We start from the raw sequence: 16,774 nt of genomic DNA on the forward strand, positions 1-16,774 counted from the left end.
CAAGACTTCCCCCCCCTTCAAAAATCCATGCTGTGATCCATTAAGGACACCAATTCCATCAAAATAGTCCTGTACATATCTTTCTCCATAGAACTCCAGGATCTTATCCAACAATGAAGTCAAATTCACTAGTCTATAGTTGCACATCGTGTGATTTCAGAGACTCCATGGAAGGAGATAGTCCTGAAATCTAATGACGATCTCATTAATGGGCTGAATTAATGAACTCTTGCAGCTTTTTAAAATAAAAACCTTACTTTTCCTCAGTAGCTTTTCTAATAGACATGTGTCCAAGATTGCTATATCAGTTCTTTTACAGCAGTCTAACTTGTTGTCAATGTCCCCACCCGAACTGTGATGAATCAGCCTTCCAACTGCAAAGTACCAGCAGTTAATTTATCTGCTACTACATTGGACTTTTTCTCACACATCAATCAATTAAGAGGTTTACCTGATTCATCTCTTCATGAATGAATAGAATTCCTTCTCTCCATTCTTTTCCTTAATGGCAATTTCTTGCAATCAGCTTTCACCTATTTTATTCCACAGTCTGTAACTGTCTCATGTTGTACTTTTTGCAGTCTCCACAGGAATGATTACATTTGTGGCTTCCAGGATAAACTCCTTGAATAGTCCCAATAACAAAATTCCAATATGGAGTCGCCAATTTATAATTTGATAATATGAATTTTACTTCCACCAACATATCAGCTGTTTGCAATCCAATCAATTTTTAGGCACATTTGCAGATGAATATACATATGTGCCTATTATCTTCATTTCTGTCCATCTGCAAATAACAGGGGCTCCCGATGGATGGATTTTTATGCAATTTTATATTTGGGCTTTTAAAAATATTTGTCAGACCATTCAAAATTTCAATAAAATTGGACCAATAGAAATCTGGCAATTAATATTTCTTTTTTTTCCATACAAACTATATGGAAAAAAAGAAATTCACAAATTAAATGCACTTTCAATTAATACAGCGTTGTTAGCTTCAGACAGTCCGTGCACACTTTGCGTGTATTGTTATGCAAGACTTGTGAAAGTGATGGTGCTTGAAGATGTGTATATATATAAAATATAAAACCAGTGAGTTAAAACCAGGAGAAATAGTGGAAAGATGAAAATAGATTTGATATGACAAATGCACCAAAGCACGCAAAGCAGTAGCAAAGAATGCAGATGTATATATATAATAATATAACAGTAAATATAAAGATGGCAGTGCAATTTACATAGAAAGCCACAAGGAAAAATACAGAATAAAAAATAGAAGCAAGCAAATGGCAAAAGGTGTTATAAACCAGACTATCTAATGATTCTATTTTTTATTCTATCATTTTCCTTGTGGCTTTCTGTGGAACGTGCACTGTCATCCTTATAATTACTGTTATATTATTATTATATATATATATATATATATACACTGAATGATCACTGAATTATGACCACCCCTATGAAAACTGAATATGACCTGTTGACTACGTGAGTACGAGAATGCGGAGTTAGTCGACCCACACGTAGCATAGATAAAGTGTTAATGGTTCAGTAGGTAGTAAAATTCCGAGGGTAATGTGTAAATGGAAGGATTTATCGGGTTTTGATAAAGGACAGATTGTGGGTGCTCGACGAGCTTTTTCCCAAACTCAATTTCCCAAACTGCTGAAACTGGTGGGGTGTTCGAGAGCCGCCGTAGTTAAACCAGGACTGGCATCAAAATGGTCAAACAATGACCCGACAGCAAAACTGCAAAAGTCAGCGAAAGGTTGATGTTAGAGGTGAGCGCCAGGTCTGAAGACTCATACAGGCAAACAGGCACAGCACTGTTCAAGAGTTGACTACCCAATACAACACGGGCCAACCCGGAACAATATCTGGCATGACCATGCGTTGCACGCTCGCATGTATGGGCTATACCAGGAGACGACCCCTACGGCATCATCTCTTAATCAAGGTTCATCGGCGTAAAAGACTCGCCTAGTGCAAAGAGAAAGTTGGACATTAGAAGACTAGAAGAAGGTGTGCTGGTCAGAAGAGTCACATTATTTACTCCACACCATGGATGGTCGTGTACGGATTTGGTGTTAACAACATGAGGCTCTTGATCCATCATGCATGGTATCAAAAGTGAGGGCCTGTGGAGGTGGTTGTATGGTGTGGGACATGTTTCACTGGCAGAAACTTGGAAACCTGGTGCATGTGGAACAACATATCAGTGGTCTAAGCTATTCTCAACTGCTTGCTGACTGTACATCACGCTACGTTACCATTTTTCCCAAATGGCGATGGTGTCTTCCAAGATGACAATGCGTCGAGCCCTCGGGCACTTGTTGTAGGAATGGGTTGAGGAATACAGTTCTGACTTCCAGCATATTGATTGGCCTCCGAACTCCTTCTGATATCAATCCCATAGAGCACTTGTGGGACACTATGGAAAGGCATATCAGACATCTGGATACAATTACCTTCATACCTGCATTGCTGACTGCATTACACACATCATGGTTCCCCACACCTCCTGAACGCTTCCAACATCTTGTTGAATCAATGCCATGTCGGATAGCTGCTGTGCTGAGGACAAAAGGAGGTAGATGAGCTACGAAGTATTAGGTAGGTGGTCATAATTCAGTGATCACTCGGGGGGGGGGGGTGTTTATAATTTTAACCACTAATTTTAGTCTATTACTGTGATGGATAAACTTTCATGTTAATGTGGCGTTAATGCTATTGATGGTTTAACAATTATACATTATGCACACAATAATATTGTGCATAAATTTTATTTGATTTGTTTTTTATTTAGGGTGGGAGGCATTTCAGTTATTGAGGCCTGCCTGACTGTCTGCTTAGCAATTGGTGTGCTAGAAGTGGTCTGTTAACCATATTGTTACATGATGAATTTAAATTTAAATTGCTAAAAGAATTATTACAAGACAATAATAGGTTAGTGGAAATAATAATAATGTAAAGTTAGGAGAAATTAAGGTAATTTAAGGAAAAAGATTGAGGAAAAATTAGGGAACAAAACCACATTCTTTCACATGGTCATCTCTCCGCTACTTCCTCAGGGGGTTTGAGCAGACAGATAGCCAATATTAAAAGAATGTCTCATGCATACCCGTTTCTGTAGTCCCGATAACAGTTTTACTAGATCTTTATCATATTAAGTTTTTCGTTTTAGGTATACCAGATTATAAGTATATTTTTAATTTCTGAAATCCAAATTATTTGGTGTTAACAGTAAACTGGGATTGGGACCCAAAGCCCAATGGGTATGCATCGATATAAAATACGATACACATTTACCTGTAACCTTTTTGGACTGTGGTCGGTACATAAAGTCTAAAGGCAGCTCATCATTCCGATTTCGTAGATGGTTGTGCGTGGTCTGGTCTAATTTAACATGTTTTTCAGTAAACAAAATTATACTTTAATTAATTATTGTTTGCTGGTATTAATATTAAGATTTAAGAATTACATATGTAAAATATGTTAAGATTGGGGGTAAATGCATATAGGGTTTGGTTTTGATTTTATTGGCGCAAAAACGACTACGGTTATACTGCGCCTGCATATAGGGACTTATTTAATAACACTTAATTATTTATTATTTTTTTTTATTCTATGTTATCCACTGGGCAAGGACTGGTATAACTTTACTACAGCATAACAGCCAACTTATGCACAGTGGGATAACAATATACATCCTCCCACCGTGGTGATAACTATTCTTATGGTGCCAAGGAATTTATTTTGATTGTCATCTGTAGGCTGAGTGATGTGTATTTGTATTATAATATAATACAAATGTATATACGAATGCATACCTGTTGGGCGTTGCATCCCAAACCCAGTTTACTGTTAACACCAAATATGGATTTCAGAAATTAAATTTCTCCTAACTTTACCTTATTATTATTTCCACTAACCTATTGTCTTGTAATAATTCTTTTAGCAATTTAAATTTAACATGTAACAGTAGGCTAACCGACCACTGCTAGCACACCAATTGCTAGGCAGACAGTCAGGCCTCAATGACTGTATATATATATATATATATATATATATATATACAGGGTGATTCACTACCAGTGCGACAAACTTGCAGGAGGTGTAGGGGGCACAAAGACGAATCGGAATCACATAGCATTGCAAGGTCCGAAATGCCTTCGTCATGCAGTAGAGGACATTGAACGGGAGGTCACGTGAACAGCGATCCCACTGGAAGTCAGCATTTGCGAACCGTTTCAGTTGAAGAAACCAAGTAGCAAAAGTCCTCCGGAGTGGATAATCCACAGGCTCCAATGATTGGAGGCATTGCAGATGGTATGAACTCATTTGGTTTGTTGACAGTATCCTCCGTACAGTGGATTGGGAAATACCCAATCGTTGGCCTATCACTCATACTTGGATTGCCTTCTGCAAGACGTAGGACATTCTCCTCATTGTCTGGCATCCTCGCCATTCGCTCTCGATTCATGGTACCTCTCGTGAAACAACCAGTCTCACGTAACCTTCTGTGCACACGTGCGAAAATCGTATGATGAGGAGCACGCCTGTGTGGGAAATGTTCCTGGTACAAGCGCAGAGCGGCGCGCCCGTTACAGTCTGCAGCTCCATACGCGAGGTGCATGTCGGCCAGTTCAACGTTTGAATACTCGTCCATCCTACAGCCTCGGGAACCAGTTTGCAAATGCTGACTTCCAGCGGGATCGCTGTTCACACGACCTCCTGTTCAACATCCTCTACCGCATGATGAAGGCATTTCGGACCCTGCAACGCTATGTGATTCCGATTCGTCTTTGTGCCCCTACACCTCCTGCAAGTTTGTCACACTGGTAATGAATCACCTCGTGTATATATATATATATATATACCCACAGCAGATTACGGTTATTTGGGACACAGGTTAATCAGGACAGCCATTTATTTGGGACAAATCTTAAGTTTAAAAACAGAACCCAATCGAGAAAATAGCCGGGGTTTACTTCACTTAATTGAGACAACATGCCATTTAATCGGGGCAGGAGACCGCAGCACTGGAAATTACCCTACGATTGTCTCCGACCATACCACGTGGCTCGGTCAGATTTCTAGAGATCGCAACCATAAAACAATAAAAACAATTAGCAGTCACCTGTTTATTGGACTTTTCTATTAGTTGTTGTTGTTTTTTGGAGCATTAGCAACTAAGGCCATATTGCTTCGGGAATATGCGGTGGTCATTCCCTGACCTTTCTGCATCCTCCGTATTTGGTGGTGACGGGCTCAAACCCCGGTCTAATCAAGAAGCGTGTGCTACGCACTGTTGCTCCTTCCCACCTGGCTACAGCGGCACCTTTTCTATTAGTGCAATCTATTATAAACAAATAGTAAACTTGATTTTATTGAATTTGTGATAATACAGACAGCTGGAATTCTGTGGGTTATTACGGTGAAATGTGTTTACACTTCAATGGAATCTTCAATCATATAAAAAAATTAATTTTCAGAATCTTCGCTTCATTCCCATTTTTAAAGCTTCGTAATTTGTTATTCTGTTCTCACTTGTGCATATCATATTATTTACAATTTGTGTGTGCCGTGTTCTTTGTTATTGATTTCCTATCTTTTTACTGTCTTAAATTTTAATCCCCACCCACAAATGTCAGTGAACAGAAATGTCAATTTGTTAGTATGCACATATTAAAGTACATATTAATTATTTAGATTATCAAGTATATTCTTCCGATTTTCACGTATCATTTAATTTTTTAATTGGTAAGATAATAAAGGGTAAATTTGTGTTTAATATATCTTTACTTTTATAGCCTATGGATAACATTCCTCGTATTTTCACTAATTAGAATCGCAGTTTAATAGAATTAAAATTCAATTCATAAATGTGATCACAATGACCGGAGCTTACATCATATAGTGAATGGTACTTTACTATGGTGACTCCATCATAATGTGATTCGATTGTACAGTGAATGAATTGTAAAGCGAGGGTCCATTGTATTTTTAACTTTTTTTACATGAAACTTTGGATAATTGGGGCAGCCGCTTAATCGGGCCAAAATGCACTAGTCCAGATGTGTCCCAAATAACCAGAATCAACTGTATATACAGTGCTTTGTTTGGGACAGTATGCAATGGTAAGGCATCATCATCAGCCATTTTCAATCCACTGCAGGATGAAGGCCATTCCAGCAACTTTCAGTTCCTTCTGTTTTGAGCACTGGCCATCCATTTACTACCCACAAACTCATTAATTTCATCTATCCATCTCCGCCTTTGTCTTCCAGGATTTCTTCTAGCTCCTCTTGGGTACCATTCTGTTATTTTCTTAGTCCATCTGTCATCATGTCTTCGAGCTATGTGTCCTGCCCAAGACCATTTTAGTTCTTTAGTTTTGATAAGAATATCCTTTACTTGAGTTTGCTGCCTAATCCATGTGTTTCTCTTCTTATCTAACAGCCTGATTCCCAATATAATTTGTTCCATTCTTCTCTGTGTTGTTCTCAGCTTCTCTTCCATTCTTTTGGTGAGTGCCCAAGTTTCACTTCCATAAGTCATTGGTTCATTATTTTACGTTTCAGACAAACTGGGATATTGCTCTTCAGTATGTGACTATATTTCCTGAATGCTATCCATCCAAAATTTATTCTTCTCTTGACTTCCAGCCATTTATCATTATTACAGCTAATAACTTGTCCCAGATAAGTATATGACTCCACCTTTTCAATTACTGCTCCTTCAATCATTATATCCCTTTCTGTGGCATACTTGTTCATCATTACTTTTGTTTTAGCCATATTCATCTTTAGTCCAAAATCCTTACTAACTCTGCATAACTGATTAAGATTTTCCTCTAATTCTTTGGATCGTGGCTTATGACGGCAATGTCATCTGCAAATCGTAAATGGTTTAGGTACTCTCCGTTCACATTCACTCCTTTCTGCGACAAGTCTAATCTTCTGAAAGCTTCCTCAAGGGCAGCAGTAAACAGCTTCGGAGATATTGTGTCTCCTTGTCGAACTCCTTTCTCGATTTTAAATTTCCTACTGTCTTTGTCTAGTCTAATAAAGGAGGTAGAACTCTCATATATTTTCTTCAAAATCATAATATATGGAGTATCTATGCCTTGTCTTTCCAGTGCCCGAAACATTATCTTATGCTGTATGGAGTCAAATGCCTTTTCATAATCCACAAATGCCAGGCATAATGGTGTTTTATATTGATTTGCTTTCTCCATTAGCTGTGATATTACGTGAAGGTGATCCATAGTTGAGAATCCTGTCCTAAAGCCAGCTTGCTCTTTCGGTTGATTCTCATCAAGTATTCTTTCTAATCTGTTAGTAATGACCCTTGTGAACAACTTGTAGATGTGGGATAGCAAGCTAATTGGTCTATAATTTCCAATTTCTGATTTAGCTCCTTTCTTATGCAGCAAAACTATGATTGCATTATTCCACTGCTTAGGCATCACACCTTTTCTAATGCACTTTGTGAAGAGCCTTGCCAGTTTTTGTGTTATGTCTCTTCCTCCCAATTTTAACAACTCTACAGTAACTTCATCTTCCCCCGGGGCTTTCTGATTCTTCATTTTCTTCAATGCATGTTCTACCTCATCAGGAAGAATATCGGGTATGTCGTATGTGTTGCTACTTTGCAATCCATCTTCCCCCACTGCTGGCATCATTCCCCTGCTCCTTGTATAATTCTCTATAGTATTCTTCTGCTATTTGAATTATGCCTTCTCTGCTGTTTATAAGTACACTATCGCTATTCCTCAGTTTCAGTATCATTTGTCGTTCTTATGTCCTCTCTGAGTCTCTTTCTAATGGCTTTGCATAAATCAGTATACTCAATTTTCTCCTTATCAGTGTTTATCTTGCTCTTCATTTTTCGCCTTCGGTTCATCATGACAAGTGTTTCTTGACTAATTTTTTCTTCTTTGGATTTCTGTTTCCCTATAGGTTTCTTGGGCTTTATCATTCTGAAAGTTGTAATATTCCTCGTCGATATCTTGGTCCTGAGCAGTCTGCAGAAGCTCAAACTTGTTCTTAGGTTCCAGTACATACTGCTTTTTCTCCTCCTCTGTTATCTCAAAGACCTTTGTATTATTTACTCGAGTCAGTTTTTTCCTTTCCTTTCCTACATTTATATCAAGTGTACATCTTACCATTCTGTGATCACTTCCAACATTTACCTTATTCAGGACGGTAACATCATTTACAATACATCTTCTGTTAGTGAGGATGAAGTCGATTTCATTAGTTGTTAATCCATTTGGACTCTTCCATGTCCACTTTCTGTTCACCCTTTTCTTGAAAAAAGTGTTCATTACTGACGGTCGTTGAGATTCTGCAAATTCCACAAGTCTTTCACCTCTTTTATTTCTTTCACCAATTCCAAAATTTCCTATAGTTCCTCTTTCTGCGCTGTTTTGCCTTTTTCCAACCTTAGCATTGAAGTCGCCCCATAATAATAGTGTAGTGGGTTTTCTGCTCATCTAGAAGACTCTCAATTTCGGTGTACATTTCTTCAACCTCTTCATAATCATGGCTCGATGTTGGTGCATAAATCATTATAATCTTTAGCTTGTACCTCTTAGAAATCTTGAGTATTAGTCTTGACACCCTTGGTGATGTACTTTTGAGTTCCAAAATGTCGTTTTTAAAATCTTTATGGACCAGAAACCCAACTCCACCTTCACTCCTTTCACTGTTTCCATTGGTGTACAGCAGATTTCCACTTGATATACTTATAAGTGATTCATTTCTTCTTCTTGTTTCAGCCAAACCGATGATATTCCAATTAACATTTTCTAATTCCTTTTCCAGCTCTAATATCCTGTCTTCACCGATGAGTGATCGTACGTTATAACAGGATAAGTTGAGTTTCCGTATACCTGATATACCTTGATGAAGGTATATCAGGCTTAATGTCGAAGTTTGCAGATGATACAAAGGTTGGCAGGGTTGTTAATGACAGTAATGGCAGTGTGCTACTGCAACAGGATCTAGATAATTTGGGCAGATGGGCTAAGAAGTGGCAACTGAAGTTTAACCTTGACAAATGCAAAGTATGCTTATGGATAGAAGTAACCCCAGAGAAACGTACCAGCTGTGTGGTACTACACTTAGGGTGGTAGAAAATTAAAAATAGACCTGGGAGTAATTGTGCAGTCAGATATGAAGTTTTCTGAGCAATGCAGACAGGCTTGCAGCAGGTCATGGGGTTTTGTCAATGATATATAGGAATTTTGCTAGCAGGGAAAAGGAGGTGATTATCCCTCTGTATAAGGCAATGGTCGGGCCACGCCTTGAGTACTGCGTACAGGTCTGGAGGCCTCATTTTAGGAAGGATGTAGATTTACTTGAGTGTGTACAGAGAAGGGCAACAAGATTAGTGAGGGGAATGAAGGGATCCTCTTACCAAGAGAGGCTTAAGTTCTGCAAATTGCAGTGGCTGGAGACTAGGCACCTACACGGTGATCTGATTGAGGTATATAAGGCCTTGAATGGGTTGAGCACACTGAATTCTGATGGGATCCTTCCACTTGTTCAGATTACAAACCTAAGGAGGCATAAATTCAAATTAAGAAAAGACAGATGTAGATTAGATGTGCGGAAATTTGCCTTTAGCCAGCGGGTGGTTAATTGCTGGAACAAACTTCCATCTGTCGTTGTGGAAGTTGATAGGTTGAATAAATTTAAGGAGGAACTGGACAGGCATTTGGAGAGAATGGTGTGATTTTTTTTTTTTTTTTGGCTGATGCTGCATAAGCTCATACACTTGCTTTCTTGCATCAAATGCCACTGCTACTACTACTACTACTATATTTCAATTCACATTTTCTAATTCCTTTTCCAGTTCTAATATTCTGTCTTCACTGATGAGTGATCTTATGTTGTAACAGGCCAAGTTCAGTTTCCGTGCATGGCAGCCTGGTCGTACCCAGAGATTCTTAGCACCCTCTGCTTCCACTCTGATCCTCTCGCTGCCATAAGAGGGGGAGTGAAAGCCGCTGGGGACTGAGTGCCATTTGTTTTGTCATGCTGTCATACGGTAAGGCACACAGGCACCTTTATTGACAGTGACGTGTGGATGCAGTACCTTCAAAATTTGTAATATTCCGTAGATTTTTTTCCCATGTAGTAGTAGTAGTGGCATGTGATGCAAGAAAGCAAGTGTATGAGCTTATGCAGCATCATCCAAAAAAAAAAAAATTACAAAATAATTTCCTCTAAATGTTTGTCCTGTTCCTCAAATTTATTTAACCTATCAACCTCCACAACGACAGATGGAAGTTTGTTACAGCAATTAACCATCCGCTGGCTAAAGGCAAATTTCCACACATCTATTCTACATCTGTCTTTCCTCAATTTGAATTTAGGCCCCTTTAGGTTCGTAATCTGAACAAGTGGAAGAATCCCATCAGAATTCAGAATCCAACCCATTCAAGGCCTTATACACATCAATCAGATCACTTCGCAGGTGCCTAGTCTCCAGCCGCTGCAATTTTCAGAACTCAAGCCTCTCTTGGTAAGAGGATCCCTTCATTTCCCCTCATCGATCTTGTTGCCCTTCTCTGGAAATCTACATCCTTCCTAAAATGCGGTCTCCAGACCTGTATGCAGACCTCCAGACCTCAACGCATGGCCTGACCATTGCCTTATACAGAGGGACAATCACCTCCTTTTCCCTGCTAACAAAATTCCTGTATATATCACTGACAAAACCCCATGACCTGCCCTGGCAGCCTGTCTGCATTGCTCAGAAAACTTCATATCTGACTGCACAATTACTCCCAGGTATTTTTCATTTTCTACCACCTTAAGGGTAGTACCACACAGTTGGTACATTTCTCTGGGGTTACTTCTACCAATATGCAGTACTTTGCATTTGTTTACCTACTATTCAAATAAGCTTAAAGTTATTTAACTAAATTTGAATTTTTCACTGTCTATTGTTAAGATATTTTCTACATAAAACTTTATAACCATTTTTATAATTCTAAATTATTCAGTCGGACCTGTGTTTAACGAACTCCTTTTATAGCAATTTTTTTTTTAATTCTCTTTGGAAGTTACATTTAAAATAGTTTCCACTGAATGAAGAAAATTTTCATGTAACAAACAGATTAGGACAGACCTAACTCGGTAAGCACAGTTCGCATTTCTGGCATTCAGGCAATTAGTGCTGCTGCATGAATTAAATTAAGAGAGCTAATGGGATTACCATTCTACAACTTTGTGGTACTCTTAATACCTATCCACCCACCTGTCCCACATATGGAGAAGTCTTGCTGGTCAACAGTGGGCAGATCAAGGGGTATTCCTGATGCTGACAATGCACTGTGGTCAACCTTCTACTGCAGTGGTGTCCAACTTTTTACAGTTCAGGGGCCATATTCAAAAATTTTCAAAGTTAGATTTCTTTTGCCAGCCGCACTGAGTGATTCGAGAAAAAATAGTGCATTACATTTTCCATATCTTGTTACATGTAAAAGTAAAATTGAAAATATTCAAAAATTTTATTAAGTACAATACACAATTACATTTATTGAACAAAACATTTAATGAGAAAATTTTTTTGATAACAAAATTTTAAATGTTTTGGTTCACTTTCCACACGGGCCGTACGTTCAACACCACTGTGAATCAACTGTAAGCGTCCCTTACAGTTAAGCGTCCCTTACAGTAATCAACTGTAAGCGTCTCAGAATTAGGAGAGAGTGATTTTCTTTTACCCCGACAAATAATCATCTGTTGTTTTTCAGAAGTGAGTTATCCACATTTTTCCATAAATTTTCTCTATCTCTGTTTACATGGTCATCCTGAATATCCGAATAACACTGAAGTTTTGTACAGTTTCAAAAAAAAAAAAAAAAAAAAATTAAAATTTAACTAGTTCTAAGAACTAGTGACAATATCAATGACAAGAGAAGGAAAATGAGGACTATGAAGATATTAAACCTTCTAAATATGAAATGTTGGCATTTGGAGAAAATGAAATTAGAAATTGTCAATTAGTTTACAGAGATACAATAAAATGAAAGAGATACAATTCATGGATTTCGGGACTTCCTAATTGAAAAGACGGTTTCGGAAAAATGAAAGCATTTGATGAACGCTCTGAGCACAATACCAATTTCATCGAGTGAATATTATTATTATTATTAGCCCTATGGTACAAGGAAGCCTGAGGCTTATGCTGCACCAGCCAAAAAACATTCCCGAGTTACCCTGAGAGAGAGAGAGAGAGAGAGAGAGAGAGAGAGAGAGAGAGAGAGAGAGAGAGAGAGAAGTAAAAAGGAATCACCAAAAAAGAGAAGAATGTTGACATCCGGCTCAGGATTCTGGGTGTGCCAAGCACATACTCAGCAAATGTGAGCCCCTGGAGTTAATATATGGGGTTAATGATTTTCACAAATGAATCTGATCGTCAGTCAAACCAGAGCTTCACTGATGACAAAAATAATTTCTTCACTACTATTTCTTAAAATTGTAGGCACACCACTGACATGCTTCGATTCAGCAAAATATGCTTATTCGTGGCTGCTTTGGAAATGTCATTCAGCAACCAATACAAACAGTAAGAAAAGAAGTTGGCACAGTGTGTTGGATGAGAACTTAACAAAAATTTGGAATATCCTACAAAAACATTAAGAAATTATTTTTACTTATTTTTTACTTTTTTTTTTATTAGAAAACGAAATGCACAAGGCATAATTTCATGTGGGTTTTGGTAATTAACTATATAATATTGATGTAAATGCACCATAGTTTACCCATAAATTTGAACTACGTATGTAGTGTAAAGGCATCGTTTTAATTGTATCTCATATTGTGGCTGCCTTCACAATGAGATAGCTGGCATTGCACTACTTTGAATAAATAACGCTTATCTAGTAGAGACTACTGTTATTTATTTTCAGTGGATACCACCACCCAGACGATCGTTTCAAAGCTAGTTGGCTTCGTGATCCGTGGGTGGGTAGGTACCTAGTAATGCAACATGCCATCACAGTTGCGAAATTATTTCCAAAATATGAGAGATGCCAAATGGTGAATAAATAATAAGGTATTAGAAAATGAATTGACAATTAACTATATAATATTGGTTTATACAGGGTGATTCACTACCAGTGTGACAAACTTGCAGGTGTAGGGGGCACAAAGACGAATCGGAATCACATAGCATTTCAGGGTCCGAAATGCCTTCATCATGCGGTAGAGGATGTTGAACGGGAGGTGGCGTGAACAGCAATCCTGCTGGAAGTCAGCATTTGCGAACCGTTCCTGTTGAAGAAACCAAGTAGCAAAAGTCCTCCAGAGTGGATAATCCACAGGCTCCAATGATTGGACGCATTGCAGATGGTGTGAACTCATTTGGTTTGTTGACAGTATCCTCCATACAGTGGATTGGGAAATACCCAATCGTTGGCCTATCGCTCGAGTACTCTTACTCGGATTGCCTTCTGCAAGACGTAGGACATTCTCCTCATTGTCTGGCATCCTCGTCGTTCGCTCTTGATTCATGGTACCTCTCGTGAAACAACCACGAAACAACCGTGGTTATTTCATGGTTGTTTCACGAGAAACAACCGTGCTCCTCATCATACGATTTTCGCACGTGTGCGAAAATCATATGATGAGGAGCACGCCTGTGCAGGAAACGTTCCTGGTACAAGCGCAGAGTGGCGTGCCCGTTACAGTCTGCAGCTGCATACGCGAGGTGCATGTCGGCCAGTTCAACGTTTGAATACTCATCCATCCTACTGCCTCGGGAACCGGTTCGCAAATGCTGACTTCCAGCGGGATCGCTGTTCACGCGACCTCCCGTTCAACGTCCTCTACCGCATGACAAAGGCATTTCGGACCCTGCAATGCTATGTGATTCCGATTCGTCTTTGTGCCCCCCTACACCTCCTGCAAGTTTGTCGCACTGGTAGTGAATCACCCTGTATACTTGAATAATAAATTTATGCTTAATAAACTATGTTAATATAATTAATTGGTTGTTCTTATTCCAAAAACATTACTACTAAATTAGATATATAGATAGATAGATAGAAAGATATAGAGAGAGAGAGAGCGAGAGACAAAAAAGAGACAGGGGGGACAGAGAGAGAGAGAGAGAGAGAGAGAGAGAGAGAGAGAGAGAGAGAGAGAGAGAGAGAGAGAATCCATCCATTCTTGCTAATAGATTTATTAGGCAATTTGCTAATTACTCTTATTAAGTCATCCTTACTGAAAATTATCTCCTCTGCATGTGGTTTCAACACAGGACAGCAGGAATGAGGAATTGAAGGATGATACTTAAGTTCAAGATTTCACACACATCATTTTAACCCACTAGTTGAACATATTTTCATTCATGAAGGTTCCACACTTTTGGTTTATGCATAGTCTCATGAATCTCTTCATTCTATTTACCATCCACATATTGAAACCTTGTTTTGCCTTTTGCTTTTTTGTTGAAAGATGGAGGTTGGTTCTTTCTGGGATGTACGCTTCTTAGAGGCCTCTTCCATGAATGCTTGATTTAGTAGGTTTCAAAGGATATGTAGAGCCTCATTCATTGTTAGTGGATGCCCAATCATATGTTAACTCAAAAAATATATAAACCTTTTCACACAAATTCAAATGGCATTCCTGATGTTAACAAGGTTTACATGAGGAATAAAAAAAATTTAAGTGTAAGCTATGTGAGAGAAGTTGTTGATTAGGAAACTATATACCTTTTGAGACCTACTAAAGCACGAAATTCAGAATGCCATGACAGACCACAGAACTTAAAGAGGTAATGACTATATATTAGAAAAATATATAAATATTGTAGGAGATTTATGGCAAATAAAACTAATAAATTGTTCCTGGAATATACTCATATAATGCAGCTCTGCACTGAAATAGAAAGAAATGATTTTTAGAATCATATGAAAGTAATATAGCTTGCTGAAATGACCTCAGCAACATATGCTTTGGATTTGTTAACTAAAATGTCAAAAAATGAGTGGATATAAATTTAAATATATTTTATATATTTTTACATCATATTTTAATCTGCACTCAATCATTTATCTTTTGGCATTATAATTCACAAATTCAAAAAATTCAAAAATTCACAAAAAATTCAAAAGCATGTGCCACGAGGGAGATAAGATACTCTCAGCAAGCCTTGTATACTTTCATCTTCTTCAAGAGGAGTGTTTCCATTTACAATGGGTTTCCTCAGCCTACAAGTTAATTTTTGGTAGAGATTTTTTTCTGCTACAATGTGTGGGAAAAAATCCCTACAAAAGCAGCTAAACCTCGGGCTGTCATGCACTCCCATACTCCATCCATCCTCCTAGGTCTTCTTCTTCTCCTTCTTCCTGGAAGTATCTATTCCAAGATAGCCTTTGGATATCTGGTTTCTTGCATCTGTTTTAAGTGTCCATACCATGTTAAATGCTTTTCTACGATAGTAGCAATAATATTCTTTTTTACTTCCATTTTCTCTCTTATGTCTTCATATGGTTCTAAAAATCACTTCTTTCTGAGAGCCTATCTCTGGTTGGTTGGTTGATTGGTTGGTTAGTTAGTTGGTTGGTTGGTTGGGCGTTGTTCTAAGTTTTTATAGCACATCAACTACTATGGCCATATTGTGCCAGGCTTAAGATTCATAAAGGATTCAGGAATTTTAAAAAAGGCAAACTAATTTCTTCCATTTTTTTTGCTCGCACAGAATTCTATTTGTAGGCTGTAAAATTAGAGTGTGGTAGAGGTTTATTTTCTGTGAGAAAATTAAAATATCGATTTTAAAGTTTTCATCTGCTAAAAGGTCTTTAAGGTATTGTAATGCTGGTTTCCACAGTTATGAGGATTACACATCTATAACCATCCATTAACTATTATGAGAAATTAAGTCTTAAGAATAGTTCTGATTACAATGCAAAAGAATAACAATGCAACTGATAACAATACAAAAGAAAAAATTTAATATGCTGACCTCTTGGGAAAATTTACAATTAATAGTTGCCCATCCTAACTGCATAACACCTTTAGAGCCTAGCATTAACTCATAATGCCATTTTCCTGAAAACATTCATAAATGAACATCATTAATGTACTTTGGAAAAACTCCAATTTTCCATATATATATATATATATATATATATATATATATATATTTTTTTTATAAGAAAGCAATGGTTTAAAATATTATTAATAATGGTTTATGGACCTGGGACACTGCTTATGTGCAGAAAGTACCCAATGACCATAACGGCTACATAAGTTTGTAGTAGAGAAAGGCAATGCACTAACGTCACAGTACTCGTAATTATGTAGAACAAAGGGCTAACAGAACAGAAATTGTCATCACGGTGAACAAAGAATGGAACTAAGATAAAAAGATGTAATAAGAATTACTTAATGATGTTCATCCTGTGACCTCAGGATGAACAGCATTTACCTACTTATTGCCGTTTCCTCCTTTGATTTCGGCAGCTGGCCCCGGATGAAGGTGCTGATGTCACAGGATGAACAGCATTAAGGAATTCTTATTACTTCTTTTTATCTTAGCTCCCTTCTTTGTTTACTGTGATGACGATTTCTGTTCCGTTAGCCCTTTGTTCTCCATAATTACAAGTACTGTAACATTGGTGCGTTGTCTTTCTCTACTACAAACTTATATATATATATATATAATATAAATAAAAATAATAGGATGTATTGATAAAACTAAATGTCTAAAAAAAGAACAAAAAAATTATTAATATATTTAATTA

General features: G+C 37.7%; 1 protein-coding gene across 1 annotated transcript in view; it reads right to left on the minus strand.

Moving 5' to 3' along the window:
- The window catches only part of Kpc1 (Kip1 ubiquitination-promoting complex subunit 1), a 534,039-nt gene that overhangs the window by 404,805 nt on the left and 112,460 nt on the right, over positions 1 to 16,774 (minus strand). Inside the window, exon 6 of the mRNA XM_090388154.1 lies at positions 15,994 to 16,079. Within this exon, the coding sequence (XP_090244280.1) occupies positions 15,994 to 16,079 (86 nt within the window). The remainder of the gene's footprint in view (positions 1 to 15,993; positions 16,080 to 16,774) is intronic.

This window comes from Mastigoproctus giganteus, chromosome 13, assembly GCF_048544385.1.
Source record: "Mastigoproctus giganteus isolate SK-2022 chromosome 13, ASM4854438v1, whole genome shotgun sequence".
Lineage (NCBI taxonomy): Eukaryota > Metazoa > Arthropoda > Arachnida > Uropygi > Thelyphonidae > Mastigoproctus > Mastigoproctus giganteus.